Source organism: Saccostrea cucullata, unplaced genomic scaffold, assembly GCF_032062105.1.
Source record: "Saccostrea cucullata isolate Sc308-1 unplaced genomic scaffold, CSIRO_AGI_Scuc_v1 ctg305, whole genome shotgun sequence".
Lineage (NCBI taxonomy): Eukaryota > Metazoa > Mollusca > Bivalvia > Ostreida > Ostreidae > Saccostrea > Saccostrea cuccullata.
In genome coordinates, this window is record NW_026938238.1 from 60,358 (window position 1) to 77,620 (window position 17,263).

The window sequence follows — 17,263 nt, forward strand, 5'->3', positions numbered from 1 at the left end:
AGGCAAAACATGTCTATGTCTAATACATGTATTAACGTCCACGAATGTTTTATATGGAATTTTACTAGTATTTTTAATCAACATTATTTTATGGTTTGTACATGCCCTTACTCGCGAGAATTATTTGTGTTTACTTCTGTATGTAAACACAAGTGTTTGTCCTAGTAAATTTTGGTATGACATGGTGAGTGGTCGTAAACTGCCGGACGCTCTCTCACAGAAATGAGCCGTCATGTTGTGATTGAAATATGGCGTCTTGCAGATGAGTTGATGATTTGACAATCAGAAATTGCGCTACATTGCAATACCGAATGCATAATTTATGACGAATTTCATGGAAAATGCAATAACCTGAATCTTTTTACATATAACAAGGCTGAATATATCTCATCTGTCATTCAGTCCTCAAGGCATGACTTAATTAATTCCTGCATTGTATTTTTTTGTCTTTGTTTCTTTGTTATTTTTTTAAAAATGCAATACGTTTTGTGAAAAGTAAATTAGTTTATGAAATGTTCTTATACCAAAAGGTTTATGAGGTCATTTGAAGAGTGTATTGTACATTATACACAATAAAAAAATCAATTGCATTTCCATTGAAAGAAATATTGAAAAACTGTATCATTATCATTGTAACACTTCTGTGTGGTAGATAAGGGAGATAAAATATGTTTGCGGTATATGTATCCTAAGGAATCTTCTCCTGCGACACGGGTCCTCGATTTACACAATCTCTTTCTCCGGGGGGTGGGGGGGGGGGGGGGTGTTAAGCATCACTATTCATTGGTCACATCCGCCATGAACTCTATGTATCTGATCAGGTTGAAATTCCTCTAATGATACTCGGAGTGTGATCTTGAGCATCTGGAGAGATAAGCACCACATGCAACTGATAACAGAGTATATGCAAATTCCAGGATATAGTTTTTTGGTATAGAATATCATTCTTGGTCTAAATTGGCCAGTTTTATTTCACATCAAAAGGACATCATCTTGAAAAAGATAAATTGGTTGTTATATAAAACGAATATAAGGAGCTATTGGTGGTGTGCTGTAGATGTGTAACGCGATTTAAGTTTGACTTCTTCATTTGGGAGGAGGGGTGTAGTCTAAATCCTTTTTTCTACTAAAATCTTTGTTTCCAAAACCTAATATTTTTTTCAGCGACTACTGCATTATATTTTCCTTTATATGATTAGCCTTGTACTTGGAGCAACAAGTTTCAGAATTTACTTTTCATTCTAGAAGACCGATTTGGCGTTTTGGATAAAACCTATTTTTTCGTGATATATTTTAGAAAAAAATTGTTGGTGTCCCAAAGTTGTGCAATTGGGCTTCAGAATTCCAGTTTCATCCGATGCCATTTAAAGACGGAAAACCATGTTTTCAACGAATCCCCATTTATTTATTTTTTTTAATAAAATAATAGGGATGTCAACGAGTACCCGGTTAACCGGGTACTCGATCGAACGTCCGAGTATCGAATACTAAAATCAGTACTCGGTTACTCGGATGTATATTTTTGAATATTTCTTAGCTTGTTTATTAATGCATTAAACAATCTGTTTTAAAGCGTAAAATACTCATTGCACTTGTACATCAGTAATTAGGGTTTCCTACTCCTCTAAATGACCGTTATCGCCCGGCCGTGGCCGTGTTTTTACTGTAATTATCGTGACAAAGCACCTGTAACCTGGCTTTTCTCACCTTTGGCTGTCTTCTACCCTTATTATTGATTCACTTTAATTATTTGTTTTCACTGAACATCGTTTAAGGTCTATTATGATTTAATAAATTTGACAATCTTGTTAATTCTGCGAGAAGTCTTTTAAAAATTCTCGGGAAAAGAAGACCGATGATATTGCCCGCGCGATTGTTGATATGGGTGTGTTTGATTACCTGCCAATACAAATGGTTGAAGACAAAGGCTTAAAAAAACTTATGTCCATCATTGCACCAAACTACAAAATACCGTCCCATAATACTAGAAAATCTATGTTCGAAAAGTGTACTAAAACCGTAAATCCGCTCTGTTAGGCGAACTTGATCAAGTTCAAGTTAAACTGTACGACTGATACCTGGACGTCAAACGCAACAAAGAGTTACATTACATATATACGGAGCAGATTAATTTTTGAAACAAGAAATCTGTGAACTACTTATGATTTTATTTCTTGTGTTTATCTGATGAATAAATTGAACATAAACGATGTTATATTGAATTTCACCGGGCACGAAGTGCTCATCGTTGTTACAACAGAAATACACTAACGGGTAAACCTCCTATCAAAGCATGTGGTTTTATTTCTACAAGAGTTTACAATGTTTACTTGTTCATATTTATTTACACTTTTACCGAGTACCCGGGTACTCGATCGGAAAAACGTCCGAGTAACCGAGTATTAAAAATTGACCGATTTGACATCCCTATAAAATAATAATTGTATCCATTGTCCTAGATTATTACATGTATGGATGATCTCTTTCCGGAGAATCTGATGTTGAATTTTATGCCTATTTTTAGTAATTATAGAATACTCTATGGGTGGCTACTATACTATTTCATGACAATTTCTTATTTAAGAAGTTATTTTTAAATTTTGTATCTTGATTACTATTTTTTATTTGACAGTTATTAGGGATTGTAAGGTTTCGTTACTATTTGATCAAAATAATCTGATAGACTTTATTTTACAGAATGAAGCGTCCTTGATCATGACCTCTTTACCACGATAAGTGTCCAGAAGCTCAGGTCCAGTGATTTTTGCGGACTTTTGGGGTCTGAGTCAGTGGGATATAATTGGCATTTATAGACCATCAATGCTGATTTATATTGGATTATGTCACATATCTTTTACGGATTTGTCAATGGTAAACATGCTTTTGGAAATGATCAACTGAATAACTGAATTTGAAATGTGTGACTTACAATCAAACAAGAAAAACAAAGTGGCAGGTCTAATGGATTTAACATCATTAACAATGCCAGAACTTATAATTTAGTCACCTACATTTATATTCTGAAACCAAATTTCTTACAAAAACTTATAGGATCAACATAACCAAGATCCAATATCAGTGGTTTTTAGAGGTACATCAATACCCATGATCCTGCTTGTATAGAGATACGATTATAGAAAGGGAAGGCTTTATACAAAAATTGTAAAATTAATAATTTTCGCTAATTTTAGCAATAAATATGTGACAAAACGATTCATTATTCTCAATATTTTTTCTCTATGATATAGCAGTACTGATATGCTTGCTATCTATCATCGAATACAACCATCGAATACAACAGGGATATGTGTTTTGCCATGAAGTGTTTTCCTATAAACGTCACAAAAGCGCAGTGTTGGTTGTCACGGCGTGTGATCCGGATTTAACGCTGGTCAGAGGCTTGATCACTGTATTGCAAGACTCTGCAGGGGATAGTACACACTGCATACAGGTGAGAACAAATCAGGAAAAAATATTTTTAAAAATCTACCTGTCATAGCAAGGGACTTAATTAATTTTACCTTCAAATATCTAAATTGGACAAAATATAAATCATTAAGATTTTTCTTTTAAACAACAAATTCTGTAAAATTATTTGATGTACAGTATAATACGCTTATGACAAACATAATTAATTGATGCTTACAGCAAAATTATTTACATTCCGATTGGATTTAATATTATACATTAAACGGATATAACGAAATACGTTTATAACGAACCAAACATCCTCCCTTGGGACTTCTTTATAAGTGTGTTTTACTGAAATTAAATCATAAAAGTTACATATATTTAATAAAAACAAAGCTGTAAGAGCAAATTCTGGACTGTTTTATGAGGAAAATTTAATAGATGATTGAAACCTCTCCTATTTTAAATATTACAAAAATTTTAAAAAATAAGAAAGACCGATCGACACATACAATTTACAATTTTCAATTTCGGAGACAGTTATTAAATAAGTCAGATTCTTTTTTAGTTAAACCACGGCAGGGAATGGAACATGAATCTAAATATCATATATTTACATCAAAAATATAAACGGGAAAAGGGGGTCCGATGGATTTTAATGTAAGGGGTCTTTTTAAATATACTAATTGTCCCACAAAAGTGAATTTCCCAAATGATCATAAAAAATTATGCTTTTCAAACTTCTTAATTTTAAAGAGTTTCCCCTTTTTCAATTTTAACACTTTTTTAGTTTACTCATCTGAGTACATGTAATAAGATACCAGTATAAAACAGGCACGTAATTCGATTTTTGAAAGGGGGTGCCGTACAGAAAATAATTTAAAACTCAACTGAAAATCAGAAATAAGTCTCAATAATAATAGGAAAATATTCGGGGCGGGATGTGGATGGTGATTTCTACGAGAGGCGGATGCAGTAGGTTCTCAAAGGTTCTCAAAGAACATGTTCATCCTATGAACGATCGCATCCTAGATTAACAGTAAAACGTAATGGAAAAAGTTGGAAAATCGATCCCGATAACGTGTCTGTAAGAAAAACTAAGAATTTATATATATATAATAAGTAGTTTTATATTCTTATAAAAAGGGTTGAAAAAGTTTGAAATGATAAATCTATTCATTTGGTTCAGGGGAAAATGTGGAGATATATGAACGCAAACTGCGCAACACCAGATGGTGCATATGTCATCTGTTATGCAATAATAACCATAGGGTGTGATTAAAAATATAAATGATAATAGTGACTTAATTCTATAATTTTCATGATTCTTCAACATCAGTTCGTGTCTGACAGGTGCCTGTTACACTATACATGCCTCATTTCCAGTTCTTCAACGACAAAGATACCACATTCTTTACTGTGCATATTAAAGATATATACAATATGCAGCTCCTCTGAAGTATTTTTTTTTAAAAAGCCTTGAAGAGATAGGAATTGAAATGTTGAAAATGAAAAAAAAGAAATTATCACAATCTTAGCATTTCAAAGGAAGGCTCTCTAATGAGAAATTTCAAAAAAGCCAAAAATGGGGGGGGGGGGGGGGGGGGGGGGGTAAACTGCATGGCCAATCTCGAATGAGATCTATCTCTTACTTTTCAGTATTTGCCTCGAGACCAATTTTACTTACAACAACAAAAAGTGGGGGATGTCAAGCAGGGTCAATGAATACATAAATTACATACAGGTATATCAAAACGAGCAACCCAATCGGATATAACCCCCCCTCTCGCGCATAACTGGTCTGACTAAATTATCTATTAATGTAGCATATATTATAGGGCATAGTTAACAGTCAAATCGAGACCATGAACTTGCTCGCTTATAATTTGCTTCTGATTAACCTTTATATTTCGTCCTTGATAAACCTTTAAATATATTTTCTCACAGACTTGGTCGGCGTTTCGTGATTTTCGGGAAGAGTTGATCATGCACGGTTGGTCCTCCCACTCTGCGGAGGCGACATGAAAAGAGTCTTCTAGACATTTAGCACTAAATTACAGCTATTTTATTTCTAAAAAAATCCTAAAATATCGCTAAAACCTTCATTAGTTTTTCCCTATACTTATACACTTACTGGCACGATAATGATCGACTGTTTTATACAAAGAATGTAAGTCGTATTGTGGTTTATGGTTATTTCTACTTGTCTGTTTTAGCTTTTTAAGTACAAAAAATGCGTTGGTAGAAATAACACATATATTGTTATCAGTAGAGAAGATATTTTATTTCAGATACATATATAATGAAATCACCCCACTATATAATTTATACCTCGTCGTTATTATACATAAACTGGGATGGCAATTTGATATTAAGCCCATGTCACTCTATCGGACAATCAAACACTGCATTTGATTTATTATATTAGATTTAATCAGGTTGAGTAATTGTCCCTTGATCAGTGAATGATGGATTTTATAATATAAATTCAAAAGTGCCGTAGTTTTTCATTTTTATATTAGTATAGGAATGCACCAAGGTTACCCATTGTTTGCAGTTTCCTTCATAATGCATATGCATGATTCTACATTAATTAAACTTGGGCATAGCATTTTTCCAACAACTTTATAATATATTTATGTGCAAATGTGTCTGCACAGTTCGCGATCACCGATAAAATACACAGGCCTCGTGTTTACCGACTATTTTCCGCCAGAAAGAGCGTGTGCTTACTCCCGCTTACTGGCAGACTCGACACGTTCATGAGCGTTTTATGGCTTAACTAGGCCGTTACCCAAGATTGTGTTCTAACAATATTTCCTATATTTAGATTTACAACACATGTCCGCAATTATTTTAAAATACAGTTTTTAGCAGTCCCTAATTGATTTATATAGCCGGAGTGTGACACTATATGCATTTGTTATCTCTACTTTCAGGGGAGAAGATGTCGTTTTCCTTGATATTTACTCTGATTGCACTTCCCCTGTTTTACACACAAGGTGAATATAGAGAAGTATGGTGAGAAATTGAGGTTGATGCTTATAAAATGCAAAAAAATATTCAACTTGCCAAAAATATTTATTCATAATTATTTTTCCTTTTTAGTCAATGCAGATTGTAGGGGGAAAGCTGATATTATAATAGCAGTTCCAGGCTCTGTGAATATTCCTGGAGAAGAATTTTTCCCTTTTGAAACATTTTTACACATGCTTGTGGACTATTTTGTGTTAGATGAGAATAACGTTAATATTGGTTTCGTGTTGTACGGAAATGAACCAACAATTGTGAGTCATCCTCAGCCTTTCAAAGACCAGGCTCAGACAAATACGAGAGCCACTCTTCTCACTCAGAGGGAAAACTACATGAACGTTATCGGCTCTCCACCAAATGTTGCCAAAGCTTTGACTTTAATGCGTGCCATGTTTCAAAACCCCAGTGGTTACCCTATGGAACGACCTCGCCCTGGTGTAATGAAAATTGGAGTTATTTTTACGTGGGGTGCACAGCCTGTTGAAGCTTTCGATGACGTGATCAGGGTTGCTGATGATCTTCGAATGGATGGTGTCACTATGTACGCCGTAGGAAGAAGTCCGATTGGTCCCGAGTTTGCTAGACTAGCCACAGACGAATGCAAGCTTTTTAGCATGGGGAATTTCCAGGAAGGTCTGCCCAGTGTGCTTCCATACCTTGGAAGCAGCATCTGTACACGTAAGTGGTCACGTGCTTAAATTAAAATATGAAAAAAAAAGAATTCACTCTTCCGAATGGTGAAATCCTGTATGGATTACTTACTAATTCAGATACCCTTCATCTTTCAGATATGGATCCAATGATTAATGCATCTTCCATCAACTGTTTTCCTAGTAAGTATATACAATTATACTTAAGAAATTTTTAGAAAAAAAAATACTCAATATAATATAATTTCATGCCAAAATGGGTATAGTTGTATTCAGTTGATAACTGAGGAATGCGTGATGTCTTACAGAGTTTTGGAAGCCAAGTCCAAATCCCCCTATCATCTGCCCCTCTATGAGTGAGATTTTCCAGGATCCCTACAATTGTGCCTACTACTACAAGTGCGACCTGAGTGTTGCCAGGAGAGAGCGATGTCCTTCCAATATGTTGTTTGACAACTTCATTCGCACCTGTAACTACAAGGACGCAGTCACGTGCTACTCCAGGATGACGTGCCCGGAACCTAACGGACTTTTCCCTCATCCTGAATCCTGTAACAAATTTATGAACTGCTTTAATGGAATTCCGTACGTCCAAGAATGTCCTCCAAATCTCTATTTCAATGAAAGAACCAAACTTTGTGATGACAGACAAAATGTGCAGTGCCGTTTACAATAAATTATGTCTCAAGACTTTCACTACAAGGTGAAATATTTAATCCCATATCAACTCAAAGTTGTTCCCAGTGCTTATCTACCGCAGGTCGTTTATATATCTAAGGGTCAAAAGTATATCAATAATTTAAAGAAACCTTTATTGTATGCAAAATTAGAAAAGCGACGTAAAGCATGCTTTCCCTATTTTAATCAAAGGAAAATTAAAGGACCGATGACAAATACATGTACAGTGTAATAAGAAATACATTGTACATTTACTTTCATTTTATCGTTGATATTAAACATAATTATTTAATAAATGTTTATTTTTGTCATCTGTATATTTTTTTCGTTCATCTTATTGATTGTTATTTCATATTGTTGTGTTCTTGTACATTACATGTTAAGTACTTTTCATAATAAAACTGTAAACAATGCAGAGTTTGTCTCAAAGTTCGATTCTTCACTTATAACAGGAAAATAAACTAGAGTTATAGCTTCCTTTTCTTTAGACTGGGACGCCCGATCTGTGCCACCGTATTGTCGGGGCGTGTTCGAAGTCTTTCCTCTAACGTCTGTATGATCTGCTGTAATCGCCTCATCTCGCCATCGTACTCCTGTTTTAGGTTAAGGAACTTCATTCGGAAGATCTCCTGATTGTTTGTACAGCTTGGTTTTGTCTGTTGCTGTTGGAGACGTTGTTTAAGATTTGATATTTTATCTTCCCATTCCATTGTTAGACGCGTCACTTCCCCATTATGATCCGCCTCTCGTTTCTTCAAAACTTTATCCAGGTCTTCCAGTTCTAGGACTTTCTTTTGAATCATTTCCTCATAATGTTTGGTGGTATTTTCTAGTGTCTCGGACAATTCCTTTCGTAAAGCTTCCGACTGATTTTTGTAATCCTGGTGCAATGACTTTTCTTTCTCGTTATAAGTTTCCTTTAATTGTTTAATCTCCTCTAGGATACGTGAGTTCTCTTCGTCTTTTGTTTTGATTTTCTCCCTCAGAGCTACGCTTTCCTCCTCTAAGTCACAATACAGGTACATTTTACAGTACAGACCATTCAGCGAGTCCTGCATTTTCTGGTTTTCGGTCGTCAGACTCTTTATCTTCTCGTTCAGATTCCTGTTGGCTGTCTTCTGGAGATCCAGTTCGTTTGTAAGCTCCGTGTTTGTGTTCAGCAAAGATAGAGTGGAGCTGTACCATTTGTCAAAAGAGGAAGAAAACTTTAGTAAATCAACATTTCCCAAGGATGATTTATTTTCATCCTGTTGTTGATGGTCATCTCTGGCTTTTGAATGGTCATTTACATCCATGTTTCTAAATGATAGAGAAAAGAATTATTACAAAATCTTTTTTAATGCAACGTTGAAACAAATGTTTCCGATCCAACCTTATAATATTAATAGAACAGATAACTGCAGTATTGGTTAATCTCAACAAAGTTGTCTGACGTTTGATTCTCTATCATAAAAGCAGTTATTGCAGTGTCAACTGCTCATTTTCTAAGATCAGCATATGCTTACTTTCTTAGATCTCTTTGTTTTATATCAATAAAATATATGGAGTTAACAAACAGTATTCAAGCTCAAAAGTCCATTAAATAATACAAAATTGGAGCAGAGCAACAAGGACCTCCAAAACATCAAAGGTCGAATCATGTGTCATGGAAGTGTAAGCATTCCTTGTAGACCGGTCACGCCCGTCGTGTGCTCCTTGTCATGATTGGGAAACGGAGGAAAATCTGTCGACAGTAATGGTCAAACTGTTTGTATGAAAAACGTCAATCAGCATTTGACTCAATGAAAATTTGTATTTGCTGATAAGATCATTGTATCGACCAGAGAACTTACGAAATAATGACATTAAACGAGACTGCTGATATTCTTGCATGTTTCATCTACTTGTTTGTCAAGTAATTTACCTCGTTTTAGAAATTGCACATAGAGCATGCTCTTGCGTATGGAATCAACTGTGAGATATAAACCCCCTATGCAGGTGTTGAAGGTATCACTGCTGCGTTAGAAAAAGAAGTTGACGATTGAAAAGTTAAAGTCATCATGTTTATCACAAAGCTTGGTTTTTTTAAGCCATGTCTTTTTTGTAATATATGTAAATATAAAACAGATGTATCAGAATCTGTGGTATCTTCTATTTCAAGCTGCCTGTAATTTATCGTGACACAGGAATGGAAATAACTATTGACAATACGTCAATACAATCACATGAACTTGAAATCAGGGGGTTATAGTATAAAAGGGGAGTATTACACTATATACCCGATTTTCCTAAGATTGTCTCAAGTCCCTGTGAATACAATTGACTGATGAATGCCCCCAGCTCATTCAGGTTGGTAGTGGGGGGGGGGAGGAGGGGGTGTTTCCAAACAAAACTTTATATTGAAAATATGCATTGAAAGGTGCTTCGCCCCCTTTTTTTACAGTATAGAGTCAAATCAGAATAACGTGATAAAATAAAATTTGCTTATAAATTATATACTAGCATTAAAGTGAAAAAATATAAAGATATAAAAACTATAAAGTGTAAACAACTCAAATTTATGATCTGTGAAGAGGGCATTAAACATGGACCATACCCCTGGAAATTCTAGAGGTAGGATCAGGTGACTAGGAGGAGTAAGCATCCCCTGTTGACCGGTCACACTTGAACTTAAACGTGGTTGGAACCTTACACCCCCTCCCCACAAAGTTTTTTCTGCTAAGTTTTTATTTTCTCTGGCTTCCCCTTTTCAACAACGATACTAAGCACCTGTAATTGATGCTTCTCTATAGAAGAAGAACTCTGTATTATATGCCTATCAAATGTTTGTTAGAGGTCAAACAGCAACAGCCTGAACAGGTTTTCCCCTACTTGTTGAAGATGTTCCTATCTTGTAGGCCTTCATAGTTCATACACTGCATTAAGCAATAATAATAGAGGTGTGATCATAATGGTTTGGGCTGCAGATATAGGCCTGGGTAGATTAGCTGGTGGAGCACCTGACTAGTGCAGCATGTATACGGTACCATAATGCCCATATTGTCCCATAGCCTAAAACGTTAGGTTTTTCCCTTTCATGTTACACAGGTACCGAGGATAACATGCAAGGGGGCTGGTAATTGGGGGTATATATTATTTTGATACACACCACAATATACATACACTCATTCCGCTGTTGGAAAGTAATTTTTCCTCGTCACATCAAAATGTCAACAAATGCAGACGACATATCAATCATAGTCAATGCGGCACATATTTACTCGATTGCTTTTTAAAGTTAAATTATGGATGTATTGTATTTTAAAAATTTAAAAATTTGATTTTTAATTTGGAAAGGAAATCTGCAATAGTATTTACAGAGTTCCGATGTTTTCTTTAATATTCATGAAAAATTTGATTGAATGTTCCTACTCCGAATAATTTAGATACAACTTATCAAATGAAGGATATAACGTGGCGAAACCACAACAAACTGAAAAGACTAAGAAAATACTGAATGCATGTAATGTAATAACTTTATGCGTGGTAGGGCAGTTAAGTATGGTTTGTAAAGAAATTTACGGCTCATCTACGGTCTGCAAAAAATATGTCAAGACACAAAAAGATGGATTGCTGGCAGTCGATCTCTCACCAAAATGGACCTCCCTTACACAGTTTTTCATGGTATAGCTCCACAAAGGAATAAACAGGATCATACAATAAATGTTTTAATTTGAAAATTGATTTAAGTATTCTTACTATTTATTAGATCAAGAGTGAGTGCATGTAATTGAATGCATTAATTGCATAAATTTCACCAATAATTTCTGTTCACAAAAATTTATTTTTAGTCCTCTGACATCTTGGGAAATAAGACAGGTGATATTTTTGGAAAATAAACAAAAAGTATAAACCTCTTCATATTTAGTGATATATACAAATTGAATGCTTTTTTAATCAAAATAATTTTTATGATATTTTTTAGAGCTTCCTTAAGATATTATTTCCAAAATAAATCATTATATATCCAATATAAGGCAATTGAACATATTTTTCCTAAGCATTTATGTAAGATCATGTGAGATTTTATTTCCAGAAAAAGTTTTTTTTTTTTTTTTATGAAATAAATAGAGTTTTCAAAATCTTTTTTTCAGGTTGTGTTTCTGCCCCAGGGTTACCCAGAGAGTGTTAGTTCTGATTACCTCCAGTATCAAGTATGGGACACCATTCAGGTGGGTACTACCCAATCCACAACATAAAATATATAATATAAACACGTGGCTGTCCCTATGAAAGGAAGTAGCAATTAACATTTAAAAAAATAGAAGGGTTCTGTGGTAATTAAGGGGTTGAGGGGGAAACCAGAACAACCTTGGAATAATGTTCATATGGGCATGGAAATTCCCCAGCCTGATGGCTTTTGAGAGAAACCTTGTAAAAGTAATGTTTTGGTAAAAAAAAATCATCACTTTAAAATTTTCCATGCTGTTCTCACAATAAAAAGGATTCTAATCAATTTTGTGTTATTTTTGTAGGCCTTTGCCAGCAGTATAACAGGTGCTCTAGCTGCCCAGGCCATGCTGAAAGGGGTGGGTGTCGGGGACGAGAGTGCTACAGTCATGGCAGCAACAATTACCTGGATACTCAAAGGTAAACTTACATGTAGCTCCAGTGATAATTAGAAAACTGAAATTTAATTATTTTTACATTATTTAAAATCAGTGAGGTGGTAAACTTTCAAATCGAATAAATGTGCTTTGTATTTTTTTTATGTGTAGATGGGACTGGTATGCTTGGAAGAATAATGTTTGCTTGGATACAAGGGTAAGACACTGACATGATATCTGAGATAAACACGATTCATGGAAATAAATTGATTCTTCATTTTTGATAATGTATATGAACCTGAAGTGTGTATAATTCATGTTAGATATATGTACTTAGGACATAGTTATGTGAGATTATGTTTTAAATCATGCTTATGATGTCACCTTTTTCAATCTAGGACCAGTTTGGATTGTGATGCGAAAAGATGGAGGTATGAAAATTTAAATAGCACACCATAATTTAACATACTGTATAATATGTAAACAATGAAAAATAATTTTAAAAAAGGTTGAGAGATATTTTAACCAACTTTTCTTACTTAAAAGTAATTAATTTTCAGATTATTTGCAGATATACTGAATGATTTAGCCATTTTCATGGAAATCATGGCTCCAAATTTCAAAACCTACTTCACACCAATAGTTTGTACAGCTGGGGTTTGCAAGGTAAACAATAAACGTCTTAAGAAATATTCAAAACTAGGAGAATATTTTGCATATTTTTGCTAGAACATTAAGTAGATGAGTTAATTTTATCAACACTTTTTAAATGTCTTAAATAATAATTTTACACATATATAAAATGTTTGTTAATAATTTTTATATGACTTAATTCTTGAGGGCCAGTACGTCTATGAAGAAAATCTATTGCAAAAAAAAATACTATATGGTGTGATACACAAAATGTTTTATATGTGATAACCTGTCCAGGATGTAGTGAATATTACGTAGATAAAGCAAAGTTATCTTGGATCCCACAAGCTATATAAATTTAACAAATTCCTTATGAACAGATGTAACGAATTACGGATATAGTCAAGAAATAATTTCACAGAAAAACATTTGAATGTCATTATAACCGCTTAACAATTTTACTGTATCACACTTGCTTATTAACAAGACGCCAAATTTTTGTAGTCAATTGTGGGAGTGGCAGGAGGAGCCACCAGGGCGGCGCTCACTCAGCACCAGGCTCGCAGAAACAATATGGCTGACGTGTCGGCCAAAGATGGAAGTCAGGTATTAAAGCTAGCCAACATCAATTCAGCCTGACAATTCTATTAGTTGGCAAGATTTCTGATTTGGTCTCTTTAAATTTGAGGAGAAACTAGTGAAGTTAGGTTACAATGTAAATGCATTCTCACATTCTTTAATTTCAGGAAACTCTTGTAAATCTGGCTGCACTCAAATACCTACTTCACACCAATAGTTTGTCCCCCTGGTGTCTGGAAATATTCAAAAAGAAGTGTTTGTGATTTTTGCTTTCTTAGGAAAAACTATTTCTATGAACTAAAATACATATTATATGAATATACCAAGTATTATTATTGTCCTGTTCCAGCTGTCTCATTTCAAGCCATTAAATCTCTCTTTCACGAGTTGGGAGTTATAATACTGTCGCGAGATAGTCATTGACTCTTTATTGGCGAGACTTAATTTTCACGAATTGTTGTTTTTCCTCTATATAAACGCAATGTAAATGCATTCTCACATTCTTTAATTTAAACGCTGCACTTATATGAAATTTTCGAAAAGAAGCTCATTGACTTAATGCGTAATTAAATAAAAGTTACATCTGTCTCATTTCAAGCAATTAAATCTTTATTTTAGGGGTTGGGGTGTGTAACGTATAACATTCAATTTCAGGACCATATGGACCTTGTTTGTGCTTTTTACAATGCTACATTTATTTGCCAACTACTCGGCTGTTACCAGTGTTATAATGGAATCTCTCAATCTGGCCAGACTTCACATCCTAGTCAAAGACTACCTACACAATGGCAGAATTCTCTCCCCTGTGGAAGCAAATTACAGAGAACCTGTCCTTTGGAGTAAGTATAGTGTAAATTACTTTTTATTCATGAGAACTTTATTTTCGTGTGATTACATGTCTATTGAGAAAGTGTGCTTGCAAAAATTTGATTCTTGCTACTTATAAAAGTATTCAGATTATATAGATTTGTGAAAATTTTGTCTCGCATATAATGAGTTGATCTTGCAAAAATGAGGTGTTGCAAAATTTTAAAACAGAATTCAGCTGATTCATGAATAGTTTCAGATTTATTTGCTTTTTCAACTTGATGAGCAGTGTTAAACTTTTTCAGGGACAAGAAGAAAGCTGTCCGTTCATCTGGGAACCTCCATAGGCAAAGTCTACAACACGTAAATGACTAGATCTATCTTGTTATTTCAACTGGACATAGACACTGCTATTTTTACTGATGAAGATTTTTACACTTCCTTTTCTATTTCAGAGCTAGCAAATTAGAGGAGGCCATTGCAATATATAAAGGCAGCAATTACCTACTAGATGTAAATTTCAAGTCAGGTTTGTTTGAAATGTTTCTGTTAAAATCCAAAAAGATACTGTAAAATCAGATAAAACTAGTAGAATACATGCATGAATAAGAGTGCCATCAATTCATTGTTACCAGAGTCTGGTGCAATTAATTTTGAAATGCTGACTCTTACTGTATACAGGGAAATTTTCGCCTGGTTTTATTTTTGCCCCTTTCGCTCAACTCTCAATTGGGCAAATTTAAAACGGGGCGAATTCAAAGAACACAGTATAATTTTTTAATCAGAATTGTTACTGGGCGAATTTTAAACGGGGCAAAATTGTTTGCAAGTGTTAAAGGGCGAAAATTACACGGGGCGAAAATAGCCCTGTATACAGTAAATATTTTATTGTAATCTCTTCAAAGATTTGTAGAGAAGGTTTGACCCATTCATTGGATTTACTTGATTCAAGACCCCAGGTCATACTTGAGCATGCCAACTGGATTATCTTTCTCTTTTCATGTATACATGTTTAGTCATTCCTCTTGCAATCATGCAATTAGTATTGATTTTTATAAGCCCCAAAAACACACACAAATATAAAAATATTCCAGCAGCTCATCTGAACTGAAATGTCTATAAAATTAAAAGATTGCCAGAGGTAATTTGTGTGCTTGTAAATTTGTCATTTGGTATTTAATAATACCAGTAAAATAAAATTGATGTACACATTCCGTATAATAAGAGGCCTGTTTACTTGTAGGTTGTATATCGATAGTTCTGTCCTCTGACAGCACACCTGAGGATCAGCTACAGAGCTGTGTACAGGCAGAGGTTATCACTTACGTGTATGAAAACCTGTATAAAAATACGGTAATGCTCCAAAAAGTACCAATTCCTAACCATTCCCCACTCCAAATGCGAAATTAAATTTCTTTGAAAAAAATATTCATGAAGGTGAAGGAAGTATGACAAACATTCTTGAAATTTGTAGTTTTTATAAAGTTCATATGAAAGATGTTTCTAAACAGGGTCTAAATGCTCTGACAATTTATGTCTTGAAATTCTAAACTATGATCTCTTTTTATGCCCCTTTAAATATACTGTCATTATATTTACATAATGTCATGATGTAAAAGTAATTTGTATAAGTACATTCATGTAATATGTTCATGTAATCTATTGTAGGTGTTTTCAGATGAGCTCGGTGAGATTGCAGCAGCTCTAAGAGAGGGTTAGTACAAGATTATATGACCTCATTAACTCTGGTGATTATAAGTTTGTATGATAACATTATTATTGCATTATATAAGTGTAGTCCTTAAAACTGCCATACAATTCAATTATGTATCTATTTCATGCTGTATTAAACAAGGTTATTTTAACCATTGGAAACAATTTAATCTTATTTAAAACTCGACCAGTCACAGTTCTGTTTAAGAAACTGTACAGTGGTACTTTTTTTGAAAAATTTTCACATTTTGCTAATTAACTATGGATAACAGTGATGATCTGCTATTACAGGTGATTCAGCTAAGACCAGTGAGGCCTCCCTCTGTTACACCAAGTCTCTAATACAGGGATTCCGCGGTGCCCTCACTGATCAGGGCTGGGTTTGTGACCCCTTGTTATTGGGACCGGATGAGTGGCGTGCTGAGTGGGACAACGTAGGACTACTGGATAAAAAGGATGTCTGAATTCTGTATTAAATCATTTCAATGTTTACCCTGTTTATAGTTTTTTCTTAAATGTATAGTTTTGGTCTTTTTGTTCTGCTGTATGAAATCATCACAAAAAATGATTCCAAGGACAAGGATTTTTATCCACCCTGTCGGGTTGTCCAGTTGGCCATTAGCCTTAGTTAGGAACATAGACCCATTCAGGAAAGTTGACAACTTCCATCCATGTAAATTATTATGGTGGTTAAATTGCTAAGGAAGTATAATATTTTTAGTCTACAAATGCATTTGACACAACTCGTCCAGTAAAAGTACTTGCCATATTAATTAATAAGTTCTAAAAATAAGAATGATGTATGGACATTGGCTGATTGACTCTGTCATAGGAGAGGGGGAAAAACCCATGCAAAATATGATTATCTCCCCACCCCCTCCAACTAGGCAATATATGTACTATACCAACACAAAAATTGCTTGTAGGCTGAGGGTGCGACATCACCTTGACCTGGGGTCAATGTCACTGAGAAAAAAAATTACAAATGTGTTTCTAAAGGAGAAACACCAAAGTTCATACTTCACATAGAAATTACTTTTTACCTATTGATATGTCATGACCTTGAATCAAGGATATTTGGGCAAGATCAAGGCACTGGCAGATCCTGCAAACAAACTACAAATTCTTGTGTATTGATGACGTAAATGCAAGAAAAGGGCAATATAGGGGTACATTAAACCCATCTAGAAATAA

General features: G+C 34.5%; 3 protein-coding genes across 4 annotated transcripts; 2 read left to right on the forward strand and 1 right to left on the reverse strand.

Annotated features, from left to right (window-relative positions):
• The first annotated feature begins 3,353 nt into the window (after positions 1–3,353).
• Positions 3,354–8,078, forward strand: LOC134249679 (uncharacterized). Its single transcript, XM_062732005.1, has 5 exons — positions 3,354–3,451; positions 6,351–6,413; positions 6,520–7,122; positions 7,233–7,277; positions 7,403–8,078. Exons 2-5 carry the CDS (start codon positions 6,359–6,361, stop codon positions 7,768–7,770), a joined length of 1,071 nt encoding a protein of 356 aa, XP_062587989.1. The 5' UTR covers positions 3,354–3,451; positions 6,351–6,358; the 3' UTR covers positions 7,771–8,078.
• A 63-nt stretch (positions 8,079–8,141) lies between these two features.
• LOC134249680 (M protein, serotype 6-like) lies at positions 8,142–10,949 on the reverse strand. 2 transcript variants are annotated; one of them, XM_062732006.1, is made up of 2 exons: positions 10,900–10,949; positions 8,142–9,071 (listed from the first exon to the last, which is right to left on the reverse strand). In XM_062732006.1, exon 2 carries the CDS (start codon positions 9,065–9,067, stop codon positions 8,240–8,242), a length of 828 nt encoding a protein of 275 aa, XP_062587990.1. In that variant the 5' UTR covers positions 9,068–9,071; positions 10,900–10,949; the 3' UTR covers positions 8,142–8,239. The 2 variants fall into 2 exon arrangements, with proteins under 2 accessions (XP_062587990.1, XP_062587991.1); XM_062732007.1 differs by having other exon boundaries at positions 10,914–10,932.
• A 242-nt stretch (positions 10,950–11,191) lies between these two features.
• On the forward strand, positions 11,192–16,565 carry LOC134249718 (RUS family member 1-like). The gene is given in 15 exon segments (XM_062732066.1): positions 11,192–11,414; positions 11,885–11,962; positions 12,266–12,380; positions 12,509–12,554; positions 12,736–12,768; positions 12,898–13,003; positions 13,475–13,576; positions 13,717–13,758; positions 13,761–13,804; positions 14,204–14,388; positions 14,662–14,719; positions 14,812–14,885; positions 15,600–15,709; positions 16,025–16,070; positions 16,361–16,565. Coding segments are annotated over 15 exon segments (1,335 nt in total). The 5' UTR covers positions 11,192–11,291; the 3' UTR covers positions 16,534–16,565.
• The last annotated feature ends 698 nt before the right edge of the window (positions 16,566–17,263 follow it).

What these genes read in the sequence shown, in the direction of transcription:
- LOC134249679 (XM_062732005.1), top strand. Translation starts at nt 6,359, where the DNA reads ATGTCGTTTTCCTTGATATTTACTCTGATTGCACTTCCCCTGTTTTAC. An exon ending in TCCCCTGTTTTACACACAAG is followed by an intron (nt 6,414 to 6,519) that starts GTGAATATAGAG and finishes TTTCCTTTTTAG; the next exon opens with TCAATGCAGATTGTAGGGGG. An exon ending in TGGAAGCAGCATCTGTACAC is followed by an intron (nt 7,123 to 7,232) that starts GTAAGTGGTCAC and finishes TTCATCTTTCAG; the next exon opens with ATATGGATCCAATGATTAAT.
- LOC134249680 (XM_062732006.1), bottom strand. Translation starts at nt 9,067, where the DNA reads ATGGATGTAAATGACCATTCAAAAGCCAGAGATGACCATCAACAACAG.